Genomic DNA, 24,366 nt, shown 5'->3' on the forward strand with positions numbered 1-24,366 from the left:
TATATATATATGTCTACCTGAAAACGCCAAAATCTAGAAACGCCGATGACAAGAACACCGACACCGGAAGATCGACAATGGAGAAAACCGACAGTTGAGAATCCCGGCACTGAGAACACTGACATGTAAAGGTAAGTGTGTGATAGGGATGGATGTTAGGGTCTGGGTGTGGGTAAGTGTGCAACAGCGACGGTCTGTAGGGTTAGGGGGCGGGTTAAGTGAGTTAGGGTTAAGGCGCGGGTCAGGTGAGTGTGCGATACTGACAGACGTTAGGGATAGGTGCGGGTTAAGTGAGTTAGGGTTAGGGTGCGGGTTAGGTGAGTGTGCGATAGTGACGGACCTTAGGGTTAGGGTTTGGGTTAAGGTTAGTGCATAGATAGTTGTGTATGTAAGGTTCAGTGTAGGTTTGTAAGGTTTTTGGTGTGCTTGTGTTGTGTGTGTGCTTTTTGGACAGGAGATTTGTTTTGTTTGTTGAGTGTCAGGATTGTAGTTTGTCAGGTATGTGACGTTTCGTGTTTCTAAACTTTCAGTTTTGTGGTGTCGGTGATTTCGTTGTCGGTGTTTCAGCGTGTCGGTGTTGTCAGGTAGACCCAGATATATATATATATATATATATATATATAGATATATAGATATATACACACACACACACATCATACATACACACACACACTTAGATATATATATATATATATATATATATATATATATATATATATATATACACAAATATACATACATAAATACATATATCTATATATATATATATATATATATATATATATATATATATATATATATACTGAAAACTTCCGAACTGTTAAAAACAAAAACAGAAATCCAATTAGACGCTGAGCCAGAACTAGTTCTGGCTCAGCGTCTATTCATTGGATTTCTGTTTTTGTTTTTAACAGTTCGGAAGTTTTCAGTAGTATAAGTTTATTTCTTTCTAGTCTTATTTGGTTTTGTTTTTCCAGATATAGATATATATATATACACACATATATACATACACATACATGCATATCCACTGTTTTATATTACGTATTGTTTATTTATTGTTGTGCATTCCAAGAAAGTCTTTTTACCAAAGCACTGGGATCCTTTTATGTCTTTTTATGTATTATTAAATTTAATACAGCTGTATTTAGGTCAGTTTTCATTCATTTGTTCTTTTAGTTTGTGGTTCTGTTGCCGTTTTCTTGCCTTCTTCAACAACCCCTTCCTTCCACCTCTTCCAACCTTGTCTTCTGCCCTAATTGTTAACCTCACTTTCCTGTACAGTCGCAATCACTTGTTCATTTTTTGCCTCTTGTTTTAGACCCTTAATATCAGCCCTGAGTACTACATCCTAGACCCCATCTGTTTACTCCCTTAGTTTGTCTACTGCCCTCTAACTCATCTTCACCCTCTGTGTCACTCTGTTGTAGTCTTGTAGTATTCTCCACTAAAAGCCCACATCATCATATCTGTCGTGTTCTTACAATCCCTCTTAGCAATCTAAACCACACAATGGCTAATAGTGCCTTTACTTAGATGCCCCTGAGAATATGCATCCTGGTTAGCACCATATCCAGAATTCAGTCCTTTCTGAGTATAGTCCCACAAAATTTAACTGAACGCACTATCATCCAAGACTTCAGTGACAAACTCCTTTCTTCTAATCTGGAATGTATAAACTCGAATTCTGATTCTGAAAGACTCACAGCGCCAAACCTGCTTCCTAATCCACTCATTTATGCTCTCTTCCAAGTTTTTTATCCTCATCCCCTGACCTGTCAGGGGGGCCAATAGGCTGTACCAGACCACCATAGCACTTATCCTTGCTTCTGATGCAACCTTCAGCCTTGTTCCACTTATGAGATGGCGTTCCTCTTCCTCTCTGACCTCATATTTGATGCCTTCCTTTATGTAGTTTAATATTCTACCTACATTCCTCCCTTCCCTGTCATTACTGAACAACCCTTGTGTCACTGACCCATGTTCCTGTGACACCAGTAATGTAGTCCCTCCTCTCCTGCATCACGGCATGTAGTTCCCCATCTTGTACCTAGATTCCCAGCTGTGTATTTTTCCTCTACTACGTTATGTGCCCCCATTTCCCTTCCAATGCCTGGGTAGAGTACCTGTCCCTTTTTCTGTAGCTGTATATGTCCTCCACCCTTCCATCTTAGTTTGAAGGGATAGATGCTTACCCTAAGCTTGCTAGAGTTCCTATTATGTTATACATGATGATGCTGTATGTGGCCTTTTTGAAAATGGAACAGCAACCCTGGTTGGCAAAGTGGTACAATAAGTCTAATGCAGAATGTGTGTGTGTGTTTTTTTTTTTTTGTTTCAGAAAATGAGTTGGGAAGATGGAAAAAAGAAAAATACTGTTAAGAAACGATAGTATGGAAGAAAAGGAGCTGGAGTGTTTGAGAAATGGATGAATTAAATGGAAAATGTAGTATCCATCCATTTTCTAATAACCTGCTTTATCCTTTTACAAGGGCACGGGGACACCTGAGCCTACTTCAATAACTAATGGGTGCTGAGCACTGAAACCCATTCTGACACAAGTACTGGTCCTTTGCAGAACATGTTCACACATACAGATACAGACACAGACAGACAGACACACACACACACACACACACACACACACACACACACACACACACACACACACTCTACATACGGGTTACGTTCAGAATTTCGAAGTCCAAACTTTGAATCCCATTTGATCGTAGATCATATGTTCGAAGTTTTAAAACTTCGAAATCCTGAACGGAGATCGGCATACAGTGCAGATCGGGAGATTTCCCTTGTCCTTGCTGTAGTGCGATCTCGGAGTTGGTATATTTAAGTAGGGGGGGGTGGGGGATGCAGGGGTGCTCTTGCCCCCCTGCATACACTTTTGTTTTGTTTAGTGGTGTTTCAGGGGAAGGTTCACTATTTTGAGATTCCAAGATCTCGAGATTCTGAACTCGATGTTCTGAAACTTGAGATTTTGGGAATTCGATACTTAGAAGTGAACCCCTACATACACACTTACAGTCAATTTGATTCATGGCAGTTCACCTAACACATGCTTTGGGGTGGGAGGGAGGAAACCAGAGCACCTGAAGAAAATCCTCAAGGATACAGGAATGGCATGCAGGATCGATACTGGAGGCATCCCAGTCAAGAACTGAAGAGAACAAATTGTTGTGAGGTGGCGTACTTGTCATAACATTGCACTGCCATAAGTCCTGTCAGTGCAGAACATTAGAAGTGAAATGCAGACAGGCAGTCAGGCCCATTCAGAAGTGTTTAACAGTCTAAAAATATTTATAAATTTAATGGAGGCCTGTATCAAAGTCAGAGCACAACAAGAGCTAAAGTATTGCAAAAGAAATGAGGTAAACAGATTAATGTGTATAGAATGTGTGGTGTATGATGTAACTAACATATTAGACGCTGAACATGTTCTAAATCAGAGTTAAGTGAAATTATGGGTAGAAACATAAAAAGCACAAATCTATGGAAAGAGGCATTAGTACATGTAAACAAGGTGAGTAGCCAATAGAAGGTAGAAGGGAAAGGAGATATTGACAGTAAAGAAAATGAGGTCACAGTACAGTGTATAAAAGAAAGACAGCCATGGGATTAGGAAGGATTAACACCACTACGTCAAGCTTGCTACCTAGAACTAGTAGTGTGAAAGAACTCACACAAACAGCAGCATAAAACACATACAGTATGGGATCAAGTTAATGCTGAGATGGTGTGGTATTAACATGCTGGAGCACAGCACAGAGTAAGGAGACATTATGTCTGTTTGTAGGAGAGATCACCAGAAACAACTTTTAAGAAAAGGAAGCAAGGGAGAAGAAAGACAGTAGGGTGTATGTTTAATATCACAGCAGGAAAAGACCATCTTCACAACAAGGGGAACATGTGAACACAACAGGTAACAACAAGATCTATAAATGGTCCATTTTTGGTGGATTTCTCAGAAAATACAGGGATTGTCATAGCACCAGGGAGCACAAATCACATAAGTAAAATTATAGTAGGATAAGCTTGTCTTGCTGTGGAGTTCCTGCATGTGGATACAGCTGAACAGCAAAAATAGTACTGAGATAGTGTCAGGGACTGTGAATAAATACTTTGCTAATAAAATCACTATACCAGGTCATAACCCCACCTAACTGTACTAAATACCTGTAAATTCTATTTAAACAGCATCTGTTATGTGATGCTCACAGCAGGTTAGTAATCAATGCTTGCTTCAAAGTACTGCAACATGTAAAACATGTGAGAGTACCAATGAGAACGCATACAAACATGACATTAAATGAAGGGATCCATCAGAGGATACAATATTTAGGGAGATGACTTCATAGTAAAAATACTTCTTACTTGCCACTGGAGCTTTGTTCCCTGTGCCATTGCTGAAAAGGGATATTTAAGCCCAGTTAGCTCGCCCTGGTTAACAAATTAGATAAATAAATATGTTATTATGTTGCTGTGTTCTTAAGGTATGTGTACTCTTGGCCAATTTATTTTTATTTTATTTTTTATTTATTTTACATTTATTTTACATTTGTTGACCGGGCTAGTCCAGCTGGATTCGTGTCCATTTTCAGTGGAGGCCCGAGGAGAAAAGCTCCAAGGATACAGACAAGATAATAAACATGACACCTTTTACAATAACAAAGAATGCAGAGATTTTGAGCAGGTAATACAAGTGTAAAAATAAAGAAGACAAAGAAAAAAATCTAAGACAGGAAGGCATTAGCTGCTTTCTGTGCAAATAAAGTTGCAAAGTTGATACATATAATATAAATATATAAAATATTGGGTAAAATCTTTTCAGTTACGTAGTGCTGTTCAAACCCTAAGCAGTATTATCCAAATTAGCTGTATTAGGGTGAAAGGCTACACTGACAAGTAAAAAGTACTGTTTTATACAGGACAATTCGTTGCACATACACGTATAATGCACACGTTATTAAATGAAGACATTACACACACACACATATACCTTTGCCTCTTCTTCTAAGATCCTGCAATACTCCAACATGTCTTTAAATATTCTGTATGGTTTCATATTTGCTTTTCTTTAGTCGATATACAGCTCTAATATTACTCACGCCTTAACTTCATTAAATATTGTCACTGAATGTGGAATTTTCAGCTAGCATTGTTAATATATTCTGGTACAGATTTAATAGCTTTGTGCTTTCTTGATTTTTTGTTCTGAATGTCTGAACTTCACACTGGATATAATTAAGTTCCTTTACTTCAAAATAGTTTAACACTTTGTATTTATGTTAATACCAGAGTATCATGCACACCATGATCGTATTCTCCAACATATGTACAACTAGGCCTTTTAACCTTAAGATTTGATTAACAATAACTGCACTCACAATGCTGTCAGATCTTTGCTACTACTTGTGCTAATGGTCATTGTCCATGTCAAATACATGCAAGGCTGGTTGTTGCAAACACATTTTCTTCCACTGTTAAATAAATCTAGATCAAGCCTTAGCTGTGTATATAAGTGTATCATTTCAAACTTAACCTGTAATTGTGTGTTTTTGTGTGTGTGTGTGTGTGTGTGTGTGTGTGTGTGTGTGTGTGTTTCACAGTTTTAATCACTTAAAACAATTTACTTCCCATCTGCTAAATAGTTAATTGGAGCCTTAGCTGTGTATATAAGTGTATCTTTTCAAACTTAACCTGTAATTGTGTGTTTTTGTGTGTTTTTGTGTGTGTGTGTGTGTGTGTGTGTGTGTGTGTGTGTGTGTGTGTGTGTGTTTCTCAGTTTTAATCACTTAAAACAATTTACTTCCCATCTGCTAAATAGTTAATTGGAGTGGTCAATGGACCCTTTACAACCACAAAAGCAACCCAAAACTGGCTCAAACTCTTCAAACTGTAAACTTGCTGTATTTGGATAAAGGCCTTCCACACAGCAAAGGTGAGTATTTGACAAATCTTCTATCCAAGTAGTTGCATCACTCATCAGCTATATGTTCTGACAAAGACATCTATTGGGCATCTGCACACATCTGTAAGGCTTATGAACAATATCAAATTCTCTTCACAGGATCAATTTCAGGTAACAGTAGGAGTAGATGCTTTGTTTAGGTCAGTCAGAATATAGCAGGATCCATTGTAAGAAAGCAATGTTTTTGAAAAAGATTCATGGTTACCGCATACTTGCCATACTTTTACCAAATTATATAAGTTAACATGAACACTTGTCCCATACCCATATAAAAAAAACTGAAAAATTAGAAGTTATAGGTGTATTCATTTGTCTGCAACCTGTGGGTTATGATTCGCATATCGGATCACCGCATGGTTTTCCAGCTATGGATCCAAGCTCAGCTCCCTCTCTCACCCATAATGCCCCTGCTCTACCCTCATGACCTCAGATCGAAGCAAACAAAAAGCAACAAACCTAAAAAAAAGGGTAAATATAGAATATTTAAAGGCCTGGGGATGGGGGGGAGGATGGATGAAAGGTAAGACACAACCTACTACTACTCAGATGGAACGCGCAGGTATACATAACTTCTAAATCTGGAAGCAGATGGTCATTTGTTCGCAACCAGTAAGTCCCCAGCTACCCTACCTGAATCTACCATCATGGAAGGATATTCATCGAGCACCGGAGCCAAAGGATGCTCTACCCTAGATGCAAGATCCAACTTATAGTGGGAAATAAACGTATGAGTATTGTAGCTTCCGGCTGCTGCACAAATATCATCTAGAGGAAATCTAGCCTTGAAGGCCTAGCCAGGTAGGCTGCAGACCGGGAATAGAAGGCATAACATTCCTCCAAAAAGGGCCCCCCTGCGAAGCTTAAATGCTTAAAATAAATGCACCAGAAATCCAGCGGACAGAGGAAACTTTAGAGATCCCAAATTGAAAATTGAATTTTGCAAGGAGGCCAAACAGCTGGTCGGATCGCCTATGACCAGACCAGCCAAAATGATAAAATCTAAGTTGCCTGTGAACATCTAGCATATGTAGCTTATATTCACCTTTTGTTTTCATATTTAGGGAAGAAAACAGGAGGCCATGACTGATTGATGCCGTTTCCAGAAAGAAATTTTAGGAAGGTCTAACGGTTGGTCCTGGGGAGACACGTCCGAGAGTAGGTCAAGCAAGGAGGTTTAGCTGATAATGTTGAAGTTCAGCTGACAGTAGCAGAAAAAAAATACAAACTTGTAGGATAAGAATACAAGAATATGAGATCCACCGTAGCCGCCACCAAAGGAGGGCTGTCAAGCCCTGTAGACTGTAGGAGGTCAAGGCCTGGAACTGCTTTGTTTTATAGGGGCCTGGAGAAGAAAAAGTACCTTTAAGAAAAATTTTACACAATTTGGCTGACATAAATTAATTAGAGTCAAGTGCTACCGCCGTGAAGTCATACAATTGCTGCCAGTTGTACTTTGATCAGGAACTGCTGGCACTATCAGTAAAGAGAGCACCAGGGCCGCTACCAAAGGAAGAGGGAAAGCACTAAAGGAAGGGGCCTCACGCCCTTCACAAAGAGAACTTTTCCTGACTGCCCGTAAAACCTTCTAGTGGATGGTTTTGGTAAACCCACTGTAAATTGCTCAACCGTGATGAGAAATACGGAGTCCTAATCTAAGAGGTAAACTGGAGAGGCTAAGCTGTCAGCTTCAGGTTGGCCCAGATTCGAGGAGAGGAATGCAGGATGGATGAGATATCAGATCCGTGGATGGGATCTGTAATCTGAGAGGATCTAGAGGAGACTTAGGAAGGGGAACCAGATCTGTCGCAGGGAAGAATGGAGCAATGAGAATTTATTCCCGCAACAATCACCAGAGGCTTCTGAAGAACCACCCTTCTGGTGAGGCAAGGGGGTGGAGGGGCATACAGAGACCGGATAGCGCCATGCACCAGAGGTGCCTTTGGGGTAATTCGGAGGAGGTATTAGATTTAAAACTGTCGTGACTTGGTGTTTGGAGGGAGAAGCGCATCGGCGAAGGGGTTCCCCACTGCGGCTAAAAGGGCGCGCTCCGCTACTACTTGGATTCCGAGAGACCACTCGTAAGGGGTCAGAATGGTGCTGACTATTGAGCTTGTCCGCTTATATGTTGACCGGATTCGAATGCGCTATTATTAGAAGCTGACAGGAGATTGACCATTCCCAAACTCATGGCCTCTAACTCTCAGGGTAGGACCTTGTTCCCCTTGCTTGTTGATGTACCAGTAAACAGACCAACACATTGATATGTTTGCAATTGAATTACGAGAATTCAGTGTCCCGGCGGCAAAACGCTAAGAGCACTGGCTCATCTCTCAGAACATTGATACTAGCAGTAAGGCCCTGAATCGCTCCACTGCCTTGACCTGGGTCCGCCTGGGCCACCACCCCACCCGGCATGGAGGCGCCCGTATCACTATGGCGTAGTCACCATGAAGTAATAAAATGGGCGGCCTTGTGGAGATCCCGGGGAGTGGAGCTATAATCAAGAGGGAGGACTTGCAAGCCTTGCTGATCGCCATATGGGATGATGCATGGGAGAGCAAGGTATGTGAGCTGTACTAAGAAGACACTGTAGAATGCATAGTTGAGCCTGGCAAGAGGAAGAAGTGCAATGATGCCATGGGACCTAGAGCCTCAGGACCAACTCCGCTGAACAGAACTTGAATGGAGAATGGCCCGCACCTGAGCTGCAGGATTTAGAACTCTGTCCTGCAGGAGAAGTGAAAGAAACTCCTTGTGTTCTTGTGTCTCCCTATAAAACTAAGAGCTGTATGGGCTTGTGGTTGGATTTCTTTTATTTATTGTATTTCCCAGAAAGGGAAGGGAGCAAGAAAAGGAGTCTCGCCACAGAAGTAGATGCCTTAGATGGGCAAGGACAGTCGCCCAGGTACTTGGAGAGAGCACCCCAGGAAGCCTTCAGGTGGCCGCTACTACTGCTAATACTTTGTGAACACTACCACTGCTTAGTGAGACTCAAAGGAAGGGTAACGGAACTGGAAGGGACTGCCTCTAGCCGGAAGCGAGGAAACCTCCTGAGCTTGTCCATCAGGATGTGGTAGTACGGCCCTTGAGGTCTATATATCGGTTAATATCCAGTGATTTTCTCCTGAAGGGGGAGAAAGACAGAGTGACCAGAGCTATTTTTCTTTGGGGACTGCCAGATTCGGGTGAGAGAGGTCTAGGGCCAGAAGAAAGAGAGAGGTTTAGGATTGGTAAAAAGAATCTGGAGAGAACCTGATCCGATCTGGTCTGGGGAACGGGCTGATGGCTCTTTTCTTTAGCAGATGGCCAATTTCTCTTTTCTTTATGGCAAAGCGACCCGGTGGGACGCCTGAGTGGACTTCAACGGGGGAAGGTCTGGGAAAGGAATGCGAGACCTCTGGATATGATACGATATCCTCTGGATATGATTTGGAGAACTCCCAGCGCCGCCAGGTGCCCCCATGCGCCTAGGTGCCCAGCAGGCGACTGGTTCGGGCGCAACCCCTTTCAGGTACGCTCAGCTGGCCGTTTGTGAGAAAGGGGGGTTCCTGGACCTGAACCCGAAGGAGCTGGGGAGCCTAGGGCGCGCCCCTGTCCTCCTCCTCTGCCACGGAAGGACTGGCTGTCCGAGCAGGCTGGGACAGGCGCGCATTCGAACTACATCTTCTTTCACATCCTTTGTCTTTGAATAGGCCTTCCTTCAGCAGAGAAGCGGGATTCGACGGCAGACAGCGCCTCTCGCCCTTTCGCCTGGGTCAACGCCTCGCGAACGGTCTTGCACTTCAGTCTCTTGACTATCAGCGCATGCTCGCAACCACGCTTAGCGGCCTGTGGTCGCGAGGACGGCTCAGAAAAATGAAAGTGACCAGTCCTGTCCCAGCATTCTTAGCGGGGCAGTCCCTGTCTGCATGGGAGAGTAGCCAAGATAGAAGTATTTTAGGAATTGACTTTAAGGGCTTACCGGGTGGAGTGCAGAATCTGTCCTCCTAAATGACTTTGGGGATGCAGCGATTCTTTAATAAGATCTCACAGAACCCAATATATAAAAGAAATAGTTCAGCTTCTTACCGAGAAGGCTCAACCAAACATCCTGCCCCCAAGCCGTCCATCATCCAGACTCTTGCTCGGGTGGACTGAGGATCATCCTGAGCCAGTTCCTCTTTGTGGCCGGGACTCCTACATGGCATCTACCGAGGCCCCTTCTTCCAATGGCCCGGTCGGATGGCGGACTAAGGATCCTATCTCCCTCTGGCCCGGTCCTCCGTGTCTAAAGAATCCACTCCGGATAAGTGTCCACCAGGGGTCGCAGGGGGACTTGCAAATCCACTCCCGGGTGGGCTTCAAATGCTCTCCTAGAACACGGCCTCGCCCGGGAGAAGACTTGGGGCAGACCAATTCTTATAATGGAGCATTTCCATGATACCCAGAGAGCATATCCTCGGGGTGACCGGGGCAGCCTTCCTTCCTCCAAGTCCGGTTCTCAGAGAGACTCGACCCGCCACTGTGCTCCCAGACGAGTGTTTCGCGAGGGACCTCCCTCAAGGGCTACCAGAATGTGCCTCGCGAAGGTTAAATTTATGCCATAGGAGCAATCTCTTGGGGCATAGAAACGGCTGTCCCAGGGTAGGATGGTGAAGCATGGCCCAGTGCAGAGGGGGCTGAGGGGACGGAGCCGAATAAGGCTGGGTCCGAGACCCTCAACAGGAGCCCAGGAACAGAGATCCCGGGGCGGCGGGAGCCACCACTAAAGGATCTCTCTAACCGCTCCTCGATCCAAAGAGTGACCGAGCCGGGCGCTGCCGGGTCGGATCCGGCCCCTCGGATCCCCGGCTAATAAGCTCGGCGCCGAGAGCGAAGATCCCCCGAGCCGAGGCTCGGGCCCAGATTTCCGCAGGTCGGACCGACGCACTCGGTGGGCAGGGGCGGATCCGGCAATTAGCACGCGCCGACGAGGGCCGCCTGCTGCTCGGCTTCAGCCGTTCAACGGCGCGGATGGTCGGAGGAAGAGCAATAGGCTTAAAAGGCGGAGGGCGAGGGGAGGCAAGAGGAGGGCATCTGCATCTGGGCCTGTGTTGAGAGAACCCATCCTGGGTCTCCCATGAAATCAGAAAGGCTATATGTAGATCTCCTCATCTCTACCGGTGGCCTGAGTGCGCCTAGCTATGTCGCCTCGACGGAGATGGGTCTCTCTCCCAGGACCCGTGAAAAGCACACAGGGACCGAGCCGAAGGAGGAGACTGAGTCGGTTAACGGAGCCGGGGAGAAGCTCACAGCTGCCGGGAAGGTTACGCCCGCCGCCAGGTGCTTCTCCTCCGTCCTTCTTGCCTAGCATCCTCGGGGCGAACGTGAGGTTGAGTCCCAGGAGCAGTGAGGGTGCTACAGGGGAACAAACTGAAGCTCCTCTCTTAGGTCCGGCGAGCCGGGAGGCCGAGCCAGTCTGGCGGTGGTATCCCAAGCAAGCTTGGGTAGCTCCTACCTCAGTGCCCTGGAACAAACGGGCCACAAATGTGAGCAACCAGATGGAGGTGTTCAACCCCTGAGATACCCTAACACACCGAGTGTGGCTATCAGCCGTGAAAGCCATGGCAGATGAAACCTACATTTTGAGAAAATAGATTTGGCCGATCAGCCATTCAAATCTATAAAGCTACTAAAAGTAACTTAAACAAATATAGACACACAGGCCCAACACACCATTGTGACAAAATACAGCCAGGGGAGGGAAAAAAATTACTTAATTTAACCTGTACAAAACTATCAAAGAGGGAAACTCTGTAACCAGGGAGAAATACACAAAACTTTAAATTTTCTGTTTTAACAGGTAAGAAATAACCACTTAGCTCTACTTCAGATCATATGTTATTAATTTAAGAAAGAATAAAGTTCAAAGTACTTTTTCAGGGGGCTACGGCACCAAAAGCTAAAATGACCTCAGCTGGAAACATTACCATTTTTACAGCTAAAGCTCTTCAATTTTGTTGTACTAGCAGGATGCCAATGAGGAATTACTCCAGTTTCTGTACAAATGTAAATACTTATGACTTGAGGAAATTCATATAGTTTTACTGTTTGACAAACTTGGACAGACATTTTTTTTTTCTGTCAGAATGCATGAATGTTGCTACTCGCTGAAGGAAAACTACAAAATTCTCATAATACAGCTCAAACATTTAGACATACAACATTCATTTCTTATTCACTATACAACCTGAAAATGAAAACAGAAACATTTATGCATATATAATTTCATCTGTTGGTATTATAAGGCCTAAACTTATCTAAGTGATAGCAGACAGGACATTCTCCATCTTACTGCAATCTCACAAACATCACTTGCAAGTTGTTATGGAACTGTAATCACAACAGTATTATGCTTTCAAAAATGCCTTTTTGGGGGGGGTTTACGAACAGTGCCTTGCATAAAACATTTTTCTGTTTTTTTTTTACTCTCTACCTTTTTTGCACTCTTATTTTATAATGTATTTAAAACAGATATACTTACTAGTGGTGCTGCAGCTGCCTCAGCTGATGGGAATGTAACACCTTTCTTTATTAAATCTATATACACATCTTTCACTTCGGATACATCAACAGATCCAGGGAAACCACTCGACCATGTCTGTTTCATACAGATAAACACAGATTATCATAACATGGCACATGGATTAATGGAAAGCAAGTTAAACGATTACTACTTTTAAAACATTTTGTTTCAGTATGCTGCCTTTTATGGCTACAGCTGATGAAGCATCACTGACAAAAACTTAAAAATGTCTATAATACATCACAAAAAAAAAAAATGGCTACTTGTATCAAAGAAACATCCAAGACAGCAGACTGAACTGCACAGATAGGGTATTAACATACTGATGCACATCTATGGCACGGATTGAACTGTGCAGGTAGGATACTAACACGTCAATGCACATCTGGGGCAGCAGTCTGAACTGTGCAGGTAGGATATTAACATGTTACAGCATATCTGGGACAACAGATTTATCTGTGCTGGTAGGATATCAACATGTCAATGCACAAGTGGGACAGCAGTCTGAACTCTGTAGGTAGGATACTAACATGTCAATGCACATCTGGGACAGCAGTCTAAACTGTGCGGGTAGGATATTAACATGCAAATGCATATCTGGGATAGCAGTCTGAACTGTGCAGGTAGGATAACAACATCTCAATGCACATCTGGGACAGCAGTCTAAACTGTGCGGGTAGGATATTAACATGCAAATGCATATCTGGGATAGCAGTCTGCACTGTGCAGCTAGGATACTAACATGTCAATCCACATTTGGGACAACAGACCGATCAGTGCAGGTAGGATATTAACATGTCAATGCACATGTGAGACAGCAGCCTGAACTGTGCAGGTAAGATACTAACATGTCAGTGCACATCTGGGACAGCAGTCTGAACTGTGCAGCATATCTGGGACAGCAGTCTAACCAGTGTGGGTAGAATATTAACATGCCAATGCATATCTGGGACAGCAGTCTGAACTGTGCAGGTAGGATACTAACATCTCAATACACATCTGGGACAGCAGACTGATATGTGCAGATATGATATCAACATGTCAATGCATATCTGGGACAACAGACTGAACTGTGCAGGTAGGATACTAACATGTCAATGCACATCTGGGGCAGCAGTCTGAACTGTGCAGGTAGGATATTAACATGTTACAGCATATCTGGGACAACAGATTGATCTGTGCTGGTAGGATATCAACATGTCAATGCACGAGTGGGACAGCAGTCTGAACTGTGTAGGTAGGATACTAACATGTCAATGCACATCTGGGACAGCAGTCTAAACTGTGCAGGTAGGATATTAACATGCAAATGCATATCTGGGACAGCAGTCTGAACTGTGAAGGCAGGATACTAACATCTCAATGCACACCTGGGACAGCAGTCTAAACTGTGCAGGTAGGATATTAACATGCAAATGCATATCTGGGATAGCAGTCTGAACTGTGCAGGTAGGATACTAACATCTCAATGCACATCTGGGACAGCAGACTGATCTGTGCAAGTAGGATATCAACATGTAAATGTACAAGTGGGGCAGCAGACTTAGCTGTGCAGGTAGGATATTAACATGTCAGTGCACATCTGGGACAGCAGTCTGAATTGTGCAGCATATCTGGGACAGCAGTCTAAACTGTGTGGGTAGGATATTAACATGCCAATGCATATCTGGGACAACAGACTGATCTGTGCAAGTAGGATATCAACATGTCAATGCACAAATGGGACAGCAGTCTGAGCTGTGCAGGTAGGATATTAACATGCAAATGCATATCTGGGATAGCAGTCTGAATTGTGCAGGTAGGATGTTAACATGTCATTGCATATCTGGGAGAGCAGTCTGCACTGTGCAGCTAGGATACTAACATGTCAATGCACATTTGGGACAACAGACTGATCTGTGCAGGTAGGATATTAACATGTCAATGCACATGTGAGACAGCAGCCTGAACTGTGCAGGTAGGATACTAACATGTCAGTGCACATCTGAGACAGCAGTCTGAACTGTGCAGCATATCTGGGACAGCAGTCTAAACTGTGTGGGTAGAATATTAACATGCCAATGCATATCTGGGACAGCAGTCTAAACTGTGTGGGTAGAATATTAACATGCCAATGCATATCTGGGACAGCAGTCTGAACTGTGCAGGTAGGGTACTAACATCTCAATACACATCTGGGATAGCAGACTGATCTGTGTAGATACGATATCAACATGTCAATGCATATCTGGGACAACAGACTGAACTGTGAAGGTAGGATATTAACATGTCAATACACATCTGGGAGAGCAGTCTGAATTGTGCAGGTAGGATATTAACATGTCAATGCACATCTGGGACTGCAGTCAGAACTGTGCAGGTTAGGATATTAACATGTCAATGCATATCTGGGACAGCAGTCGGAACTGTGCAGATAAGATACTAACATGTCAATACACATCTGGGACAACAGACTGATCTGTGCAGGTAGGATATTAACATGTCTATGCATATCTGGAACAGCAGTCTGAACTGTGCAGGTACGATACTAACATGTCCGTGCACATCTGGGACAGCAGTCTGAACTGTGCAGCATATCTGGGACAGCAGTTGAAATTGTGTGGGTTGGATATAAACATCTCAATGCACATCTGGGACAACAGACTGATCTGTGCAGGTAGGATATTAACATGTCTTTGCATATCTGGAACAGCAGCCTGATCTGTGCAGGTAGGATATTAACATGTCAATGCATATCTGGGACAACAGACTGATCTGTGCTAGTAGGATACTAACATGTCAATGCACAAGAGGGACAGCAGTCTGAACTGTGCAGGTAGGATACTAACATGTATGCTAGGCTCATTTTCCTAATCACTTTACTGCATATGCTTAGCTATCTGGCTACAATTTCACTGCATCTCTTGCCAAGATAATTTAGTTTTCATTCCCCCCACCCACATGATTATTTTTTTTAATAGATCAGCTAATCTAAGTAGCATTTTAATTGCAAGTCAAGTCTTTACTTCCATTAACTAAAGAGTTCACCTTGAAAGTAAAGAAAAAACAAAGAAACTGAAAATTCACCCTAAAGCAAGACTACAATGTAGCCAATCACTGCTACAATCCTGCTTCTGGGTCTAATGCACAGTAGCACGTACCATGCTTTATATATGACATATGCCACCACACACCATTACAACCAATCAACCGAAGATAACGGAGGCGGATCCTTGCTTGTGCTAACAGTGTGAAATAGAAGGAAGGGCTCAAAAGGATCCTTGAGGCAATGTTTATAAACAACATGCACTCTTTTTTTCAAATATGGCCTTACTTAAGGTTATTTGGGGTGGGGTGGAGTGGGGTGACAGACACTCTGTATTTACTTATTGCACTTGTTTACTGGGACAGTCCAACTGAGCAGGTAGCTACCCTTTTTCAGTGGAGGCCCAGGAAGAAAGGCTTCAGAAAAATTCCAACATTACATAATGAAAACAGCAAACAGAAATAACAAATAATTTACAAATATACGCAACGCAATGTAAAAGTTTCGGAAGAAATATTACATAAAGACCATAGTAAACTGAGGTATGTAAGTAATCAAAGGTGTATAAGTAATCAAAAAATATACAACATTAAAAAATAATATCTAATTAATAGCAGCAACGTAAAAGAGGTATGAAACATATCTGGAAAAGAACTTGGTAAAAGGAGAGAAAAGGTGGAAAATGGAAGATTAGTATTAAAATTACCTCCTACAATACTTAACCACCACCTCTACTCTCACTTTCAAATTACTTCTAAAACAACACCTTACCAACAACTGACTATGTTCCTGTACCAAACCTGGCTGATTATATGCCTATCTGTATTGAAGTAAACCCCTTTTCATTCCTAACGCACTATTACCACTGTCAAACTATACATTAATAGCCTCTGTCATACTAACTTCCTATTATCCCACCTCTCATTTTCCTAACCCCGACCTCCCCCCACTTTGTTTTTCCCTCAAACCTTTACTATACCATCAAGACTGCTAGTAGCATACAACTGCAATATAAACTACGTAGTACTCAAATTGTTCACTAACCATACTAAGAATAATGCTTTTATACAATATTCTACTTTAACTTTTGTTAACCTTATATAATTTTTTTCATTTCGATAGCATTACCTACTTTGTCAATTTCTTTTATGTTTGACTTTTTTATTATTATCTCCTTGTTAATTATATGTAAGTTTTCTAGTTGGAGCTTTTCTCCTTGGGGCTCTGCTGAAAACTGGCCACTTGGCCCAATCGGACTCACCCAGTAATCAAATGTAAAATGAAATAAATAAAAAACAAAATAAAGGTGCCCTTGAGAAGTTAATATTAAGAGGCGATAGAGAATGCATTAGGATAGGTAGAAGAAAGAAGAGGAGAGGACAAGGAGGATATTGTGGGCCAATAACTAAGAGGATAGTGCTTTGGAAAGAATAGGGGATAGTAAGGGACAGGACATTTATCATCTGAGAGTTACATGTGTACAGATCCAGGTATCTTTTACAGGTTCATAGGTGTTTACTAGGCTAATGACCACAAGGGCCTTTTTAAGCCTAGCCTTGCATCCCAAATCTCTGACAAGTTCTGGTACCCTTGATAACTGTAAGCAGAGGCTTGGGTGATGAAACATTTACAAGCAGAGGTCTGGGAAATTAAACATTTATAGGTTGCCTGTGTCCATTTGAGACATGGGTGACAAGCCAGGGATGAATTTCCGGTTCCCCATTCAACTCTCAAAGTTACACTCAAATTGGTTTAGGGAAGAACTCTACTTCATATTGGTCGGGAGCCTGTTCCAGAGATGGGGTATTCCCTGAGATACATACCTGTCTCTCCAGCAGGTCCTATTTATATCACAGGCAATGTTTAAGTCTTTAGAATGGGTAATTCTGGTGCTGTTTGTTTTATGGATATGCAGGAGGTCCATCAGAATGGTGTCTGACAATGCCCTGTATGCCAGGCATAGATCTCTCCTCAACAGCCTGTAGGAGACAGAATACAGGGATGGGGCCTTGAGGCAGTCTGCAAAGGATATTTTACTTACACCCTGCATTCTTTTAATGAGGAACCTCTGTGGACGTTTCATTTATTGTACATGCCTGGTTAGGAACATACCAAAGGGGCATTGTACTCAATGATAAGTTTGATGAATACCAAATAAAGAAGAACAATGACTTCCTTGGACCTAGATGCCATATCTTTGTTTATAAGTTCTGCACCATAGAATGACATCACTACTGTAGACACGTGATGGTCAAAGGCTAGATTACTGTCTGTGTGTGTCCCTAAGTCCCTGACTACTGGGTCAACTCTAAGAGGTGTGTTGTCAATATTATAATTAGCAGAGGTGGATGACTTCCCAAAGAATACTATTATGCACTTCTTGGCATTCAGTTTTAGTCCGCCAGTTGTTTGCCTGTGTCAGCCCTTTCTGAAGCACATTTGTGTCAGCGTGGGATTTAATGACAGCTCTTAATTTGCAATCATCTGCAAATTTAGTCAGTCAGACACCACTCACACTGGCTATGATTTCAGAGAAGTAACAGCCAAAAAGAAGTGGTCCAAAGACTGATCCCTGAGGGACTCCACTTGTGAATGGCCTCTTTGTAGAGATGGACTCCCCAATTTTAACTTCCTGCATCCTGTTTCTGAGCCAGTTGCCTATCCACTGGGTGACATACATATTTGTACCTAATCTCCTGAGTTTGTCAACAATGATTGACTGGGGTGTTGTGTCAAATGTCTTGGCCAAGGTAGGGGTGTGAACTGTTCTGCCCTCATCCATTGCTTTGGTGATCTTCTCAAAGAAGTCCGTCAGGTTGAGTAGGTATAACCTACCCTTGATGAAACCAACTGGGTTGGGTCCAGTGTCTGGAGGTTTACTATATCATTATCAATCATTTCCATGATAAGTCTTTCCATGGCTTTGCATACAAGACTAGTGAGACTTATGGGTCTATAGTTTCCAGAGTCTGTAGATGGCCCATCTTTGTGCATAAGGATGAATGCTGCTATTCTTCATTCATGAGGCACATAGCTTGTTTGGAGGCTATAGTTGAACAGCAATTCCAGACGGCCTGATAAGTCATGTTTAATACTATTTAGAAGGCATCCTGGGATATTGCCTGGGCTCACTTGATGCAGTGTTCTTGGCCTTAGAGAGAGCATTAAGGTCCTGTTCCCTAGTTATAGCTGAGGGGTTATATTTGATAGCATTTCCTGGGGAAGGTTGAGGGGAAGAGAGGGGTAAACTTAGAGCTGAATTTCATCAGCCAGTAAATCTGCTATATCTTCTGGCTCAGTAAAGGTGGCTCCATTTACAATGAGCTCTGCACACAACTGTATATTGCCATTGAGGTTGCAGGCATAGCTAAAGAATGCCTTGTGGTTGTCCTTGGCCTGGAATGTCAATATTACCTCAAATTTGTCTTTGATAGGCTTTATTTGTCCTCTGAGTTGTTTGTTTAGTTTGAAGAAAGTGCTTTTATCCTGCTGGGTGTTGCACCTCCTAATTTTTGCCATGATTTTCTACAGCCTACTGATTTTGTGATTCTGCCAGGGTGGCTTGTTTTTTGAGTTAGTTCTGTACTTCCTCCTGGTGGGTACAGCTGCCTCTATGCAGCTATTAACATACTTGTATACAGTTACTGTGAACAGTTCTGCATAGGTAGCAGTGTTCTCAGGGTTTATGGAGGCTTAAAATTTTGCCAGGTTATCACTTAATAGCTGGAAGTTAGCCTTAGAGTAATTCCTGGATATTCCAGGGGTAGCTGGGGGGGGGGGGGGGTCCAGGTTTTATTTTTACTTCAAAGGAGACTAATTTGTGCTCTGACCTTACCAGTGAAGACATTACACTAGGGGGTGTGCAGCACTCTCCCATATTAGGGAGGACCAGACATAGTATGGTTGCATCCCTGGTTGGTATATCGACAATCTCGTCCAGAGAGTTTGTTTACAAAATCCAGGAATCTCTGTGCCTCTACATTTGGTGTCGTATAGAATTCCCAGTTAATAGTGGGGTAATTAATGTTGCCCATGAATATGGTACTGGGTTAGATGGTGAGTGTTTCCAGCAAGTTTAAATACAAGGTATGGGTTTCCTGGGTTATACAGGGAGACCTACAGCTTGCAAGGAAGTAGTACTATATTTTGCCTATGGTGATTTGAACATGGAGTAGCTCAAGTGCATTGTCCTGTTTGAGGTATATTTATTTTTGATGTAAATCGACACTGCTACCTTCAGTCCCTGTCTGTGTAGTACCTGGTCTAAATTTGTGGAAGGCATTATAACCTTGCACTGTTGGTATGCTCTCCACAGCTATAAACCATGTCTCAGCAACCAAACAGACGTCAGCATTCTCTAGGGTGAAGAGAAGTACTAGGGAGTGGAGTTTTTTTTTGTTTAGACTCCTAGCATTCAGCAGTAATACCTTTAGATTTTCCTGGTTTTTGATTTGTTATGTCAGGAATACTTTCAGTTTGGCATTGCCTAAAATTGTATTATGGGGAAGACAATGTTTTACCTAATATTCAAAAGCCTAGAGGGGAGAAGTGCAGATCATCCTTGGCAAAGCAGCACAGTCTGTTGACCATCTCCTTCCATGCTGACAAATATTGAACCCCCTTAGAATGACATCAGAAACTAAGCCAATTATTAAAGTCAATCATCTTTTGTTCATATTATGGCATCATCCTTGAAGAAAGTAAAATGCTGCTCAGTGGTAGGCTCATACCAGCCTGGGACATAAATTCCGAGAGCTCCATGATGTCCCTCTTGATAAAGTCTAGGGAGGTATGTCTCAGGCCATTTACACCAATATGGACTATGACTGAGTCATACTGGTACTTGTGGTCCAGTAACCTGAATGCATGCATAATATGGAGGATCCTAGATCCTGATAAGCAACTGACCGTGACTTTCTCCTTACTCAGCCAGGTGAGACAGACATCAGTGGAGTCTACAATGACAAGAATGTTGGATTGTGTGGTGGCTTGCCTTATAGGCTTAGAAGTACAGGCTCCATAAGATGTGGCTGTATGTGATGATGTGGGTGTTGTTCTGAAAGAGTGCATTCAGGGCTGCTGAGGGTATTTATTATATGTACTTCATCTAGGAGGTCTTTAAGGTTTAAGAAGGTTACAATTACATGCTTCAGTATATGTGGATCTATATGTCTGCGTTGTATTGTGTGTGATGGGTGCAGCATGTGTACTAATGACAACCTTATTGACATCAGGAGTACTTTTATGTGAGAGCTTTGCCTACAGCGACATTGTATAAATACAACTCTCACATACCACATTAGTTTGATAATTAACTGGTTGTCAGTAAACATAAGGCAATTTCTACATTGTCTAAGCATGCCCATATCCACCATCTTTTAGGTGTCCTGTTGCTTCTCTTAAAACAGTTGTTTTTTACCATGTTTCTTAGAGTTAGAGGAAGGGAATTCCAAATTTTGGCCAGGAAGGAGGAGTACAAAGAGTCAACAGCTGACTTGTTTACTTTTGTAACAGTTAATAACATCTTGTCAGTTGATCTCAATTGTCTAATTGGGTTAGAAAGTTGGGGAATATTTTTCAAGCTATATTTGTCTGGATAATAGATGATTTATGGGAAGTGACTAGTTGGGAAAGTGCAAATTAATGCCTTAGCTCTAACCATTGAAGTTGCTTTAGTACCAGACACAGCAACTAGCTATCAACTCTGCAGATATTTGGTCACAGTTAAATGTACACATGGGAAGGCGCGTGTCAGTGAGTAAAATGGGGTTATTCTGGGGGCAGGGCACTCAATATGTAAAAGCAGCTCACTAGTGTCTCTCTAATGCCATTATACATCATGAAGCTGGATTAACGTGTGTGTGTGTGTGTGTGTGTGTATTTGATTAAATACGTTACCATGAGAATATTTTTTTTTTACTTATTTTACTTAGCCTTTGTTGAGCAGGTCAATCCCTCTAGAGTCAATCTGAAGTGCTGGTCTGAGGTGGTAGTCAAAATGACTATAGAAATTTTGTCCAGGGCACTGGGGAAATTCCCCAACTCTTTTTGATAAGTGCAGAGGGATCTTTTACATACGCATGAGCTACCAACAGTTCAGGCATATGGGACCTTTGTTTAATGTCTCATCCAAAGGACCGTATTCTTAGTAGTCTTGCACCCCCCCCCCCAGACTCCACTCCAGTGTTAGTTATGCAAAATGAATCCTAGCACCTGGTATGGGAATACGGTCTCAATAGAGTCAAGGTTCTGCCAAGCATGCTGCACGATGAGCTGGATTAACTCATCAGCAGGTGGGGTCACCCAAGAGGTAGAAGGCTGGGAGCAAAAAGCCTGCAGGAACACAGATTCCTCCGAGGAAGGGTTGGAAGGCTTCCAGCCACCCCTCTGTTTTAATATTATGGAGACATCATCTGGGGGAGATCGTGGGGACCCCTCTGCATCATCGTAGTCCTTGTCTTCTGTCAAAGACTCTTCAAGAGAGTCTATGTGCTTCCTCTTGTACACCTTCTTCCTAGGAGGAATATCTGAGGAAGACTTGGAAGGGTGGGTACCACGAACTGGGGTTTCCTGTGGCTTCTCCTCCTGGTGTCCCGGGGAGGTGGCTCATGGTATCTGTAGCTCAGAGGGAGCAGGATGAAGTTCTGATGTCGGAGGAGCGCTTCCCAAAGCAAGCACCCTCTCCATCACCCGAAAAGCAGAACCGCCCGAAGAGGAGTGGGAGTCTGGAACCAAGAAGGACAACCTCAGAAGTGGGGTCACACCCCGCTCCATCGGACCTGCTCCCAGGGATGAAGCCTCAAGCAGGATCTGGGCAGGCGTTATCCCTGGATCTGAAGGAGGAATTGATAAAACAGTCGGAACCGTGCCCTGAACTGAGGACTCTGCCCCCAACCATAAGTCTGAGGAAGGGCCGGTTCCTTCAGAACCGTAAACTAAAGGGATGGCCTCGAAGCCTTGGTGACAGTCACTGTCGATGCCGTAGAACGGAGTTCCACAAAAGACATAGGAGCAATGGGCTTTGGATCTGATGGGTCCAAAGGAGGAGTATACGTAGGAGTCCAAGGAGAGATAGACCCGAGTCCCAGAGGGGGATGAGTTTTTGGAACATTTGATATCCCTCTGGTGGTTAACAGCTGATCCAACAGGCACACCACATCAAGTTTGGATAGACTCCTGGTGGACCTCATGGATACTTCTGAAGTTGAGTCGGAGCGATCCAAAAAGGGATTGTACATTTGACCCAGGAACTGATCCAAAGAGAGGGAGTATCAGGTCCATGGTGTGTGAGCTAGTGGCACCGTAGTCTCTAGAATAAACAAAATGCACCAGTCTTGCACTAAAAAACTTGTATTTACTTATAGAATAAGATAAAAAATAATAAAAACCATAAGCAATGTCACGATAATTCCTATCGTTTCATCAGACAACTAAACAACTAAAAGTTGCAGTTCATGTAGCATTTCAAACTTGTCAGCTGATATTAACAAGCCAATAACAAAAGTCCCAAAACATAAAGGTCCACAGCAACCATAAAAAACATATAAGAAAATTCATTAAGAATGTCACCAAAAATTTTCATAGTCTTCATGGATGCCTATATAATAAAAAAGTATGAAAAAAGTGTAATAAAAAAGTATGAACTACATGAAGTAAGAAACTTCTAAAGGGTATAACGTGAGAAGTTAGAAACTTGTGAAATGTAAAATTACTATATTAAACTTAAAAATGCTTGAGTCTCAAATTTGGAGACAGGAAGCAAAGGAATCAGTAGAGCAGTAAAGGGGTTCATTGCCGAAGAGGCACTTGGAGTCGATGTCATCAGTTCCAAAGTAATGGCAGAGGTCAGAACCGCATTTGATGTAGTCAAACGCAAGGTCGGTGCCGTAGCTGTAGTCGAAGACAAGGTCAGTGCCGCAGCTGTAGAGGAAGGCAAGGTCAGTACCGCAGCTGTAGAGGAAGGCAAGGTTGGTGCCGTAGCTGGAGGAGTTGGTGCCGAAGGTGGCGCCGCCATCGAGAATCTGGTAATATCCATGCCTTGAGTCATAAAAGTATTCAGAGCAGAGCTCGGAACAACAGTATTCAGAGCCGAAGTAGCAAGTCTATGCTCTGAGGAAGTTTTGTGGGCCTTATGTTTAGGTGTCTTACCCCTATCACCAGCCAGTGAAGAGGGATCAGAGTGGGAACATTTCTTGTCCTTCATCGGAGGGGTTGAGACCTCCAACACAGAAAGGGGCTCTGAGAAAGGAGAAGCAAGAAGGCCTTTCAAAATCAATTTGTTCTTGCGTTCATTCACCGTCCGCTGACTGAAACTTTGACAGATTTGACAAGGGGGGGTTAACAGAGAGATGAGAAACCCCCAGGCAACAAACGCAGTCATTGTGAGAGTCACTGTTTGGGAGTTTACCCATAGCCGGCTTTAGGCAGTCGCTGAGGGCCCCCTGTTCTTGGGGGGCCCCCAATTGCAGCAAGTTATATTATCTTGATATTTTGCAGCACGTCCATCAAATTAACAAAAGCTTGTTCATGAATCTTGTATACTTTATAAACTAGGCAGATAACTCTTATTTATATCTCCTTTAAAATTCAAAGAGATCTCTGGTTATAGTAACAGTGTTTTATCAACTAACAGGCTTCACAATTCCATTTTAACCTGAACACAGCTGTGGTATGACCATGTTAGGAAAAGGCTGACAATGAACATAAGCAAGGTAAGCAGTATAAAGATCAACAAGCAGGAGTGAGTGAATTGAGTGTAAACCTTGTATTTTAAGGACAGCTGATGCTTCCGATCTTCAAGGGTGTTTTTTTTTT

At 42.9% G+C, this 24,366-nt stretch overlaps 1 protein-coding gene across 3 annotated transcripts in view; it reads right to left on the minus strand.

Annotated features, from left to right (window-relative positions):
- TOM1L1 (target of myb1 like 1 membrane trafficking protein) overlaps nt 1-24,366 on the minus strand; it is a 1,502,644-nt gene that overhangs the window by 1,070,420 nt on the left and 407,858 nt on the right. For all 3 annotated transcript variants that reach the window (XM_044090473.1, XM_044090474.1, XM_044090475.1), the window contains one exon: nt 12,486-12,602. In XM_044090473.1, coding sequence (XP_043946408.1) covers nt 12,486-12,602 — 117 coding nt within the window. The remainder of the gene's footprint in view (nt 1-12,485; nt 12,603-24,366) is intronic.

The sequence above is a fragment of the Protopterus annectens genome, chromosome 12.part0 (assembly GCF_019279795.1).
Source record: "Protopterus annectens isolate FY-2018-M chromosome 12.part0, PAN1.0, whole genome shotgun sequence".
Taxonomy (NCBI): domain Eukaryota; kingdom Metazoa; phylum Chordata; order Ceratodontiformes; family Protopteridae; genus Protopterus; species Protopterus annectens.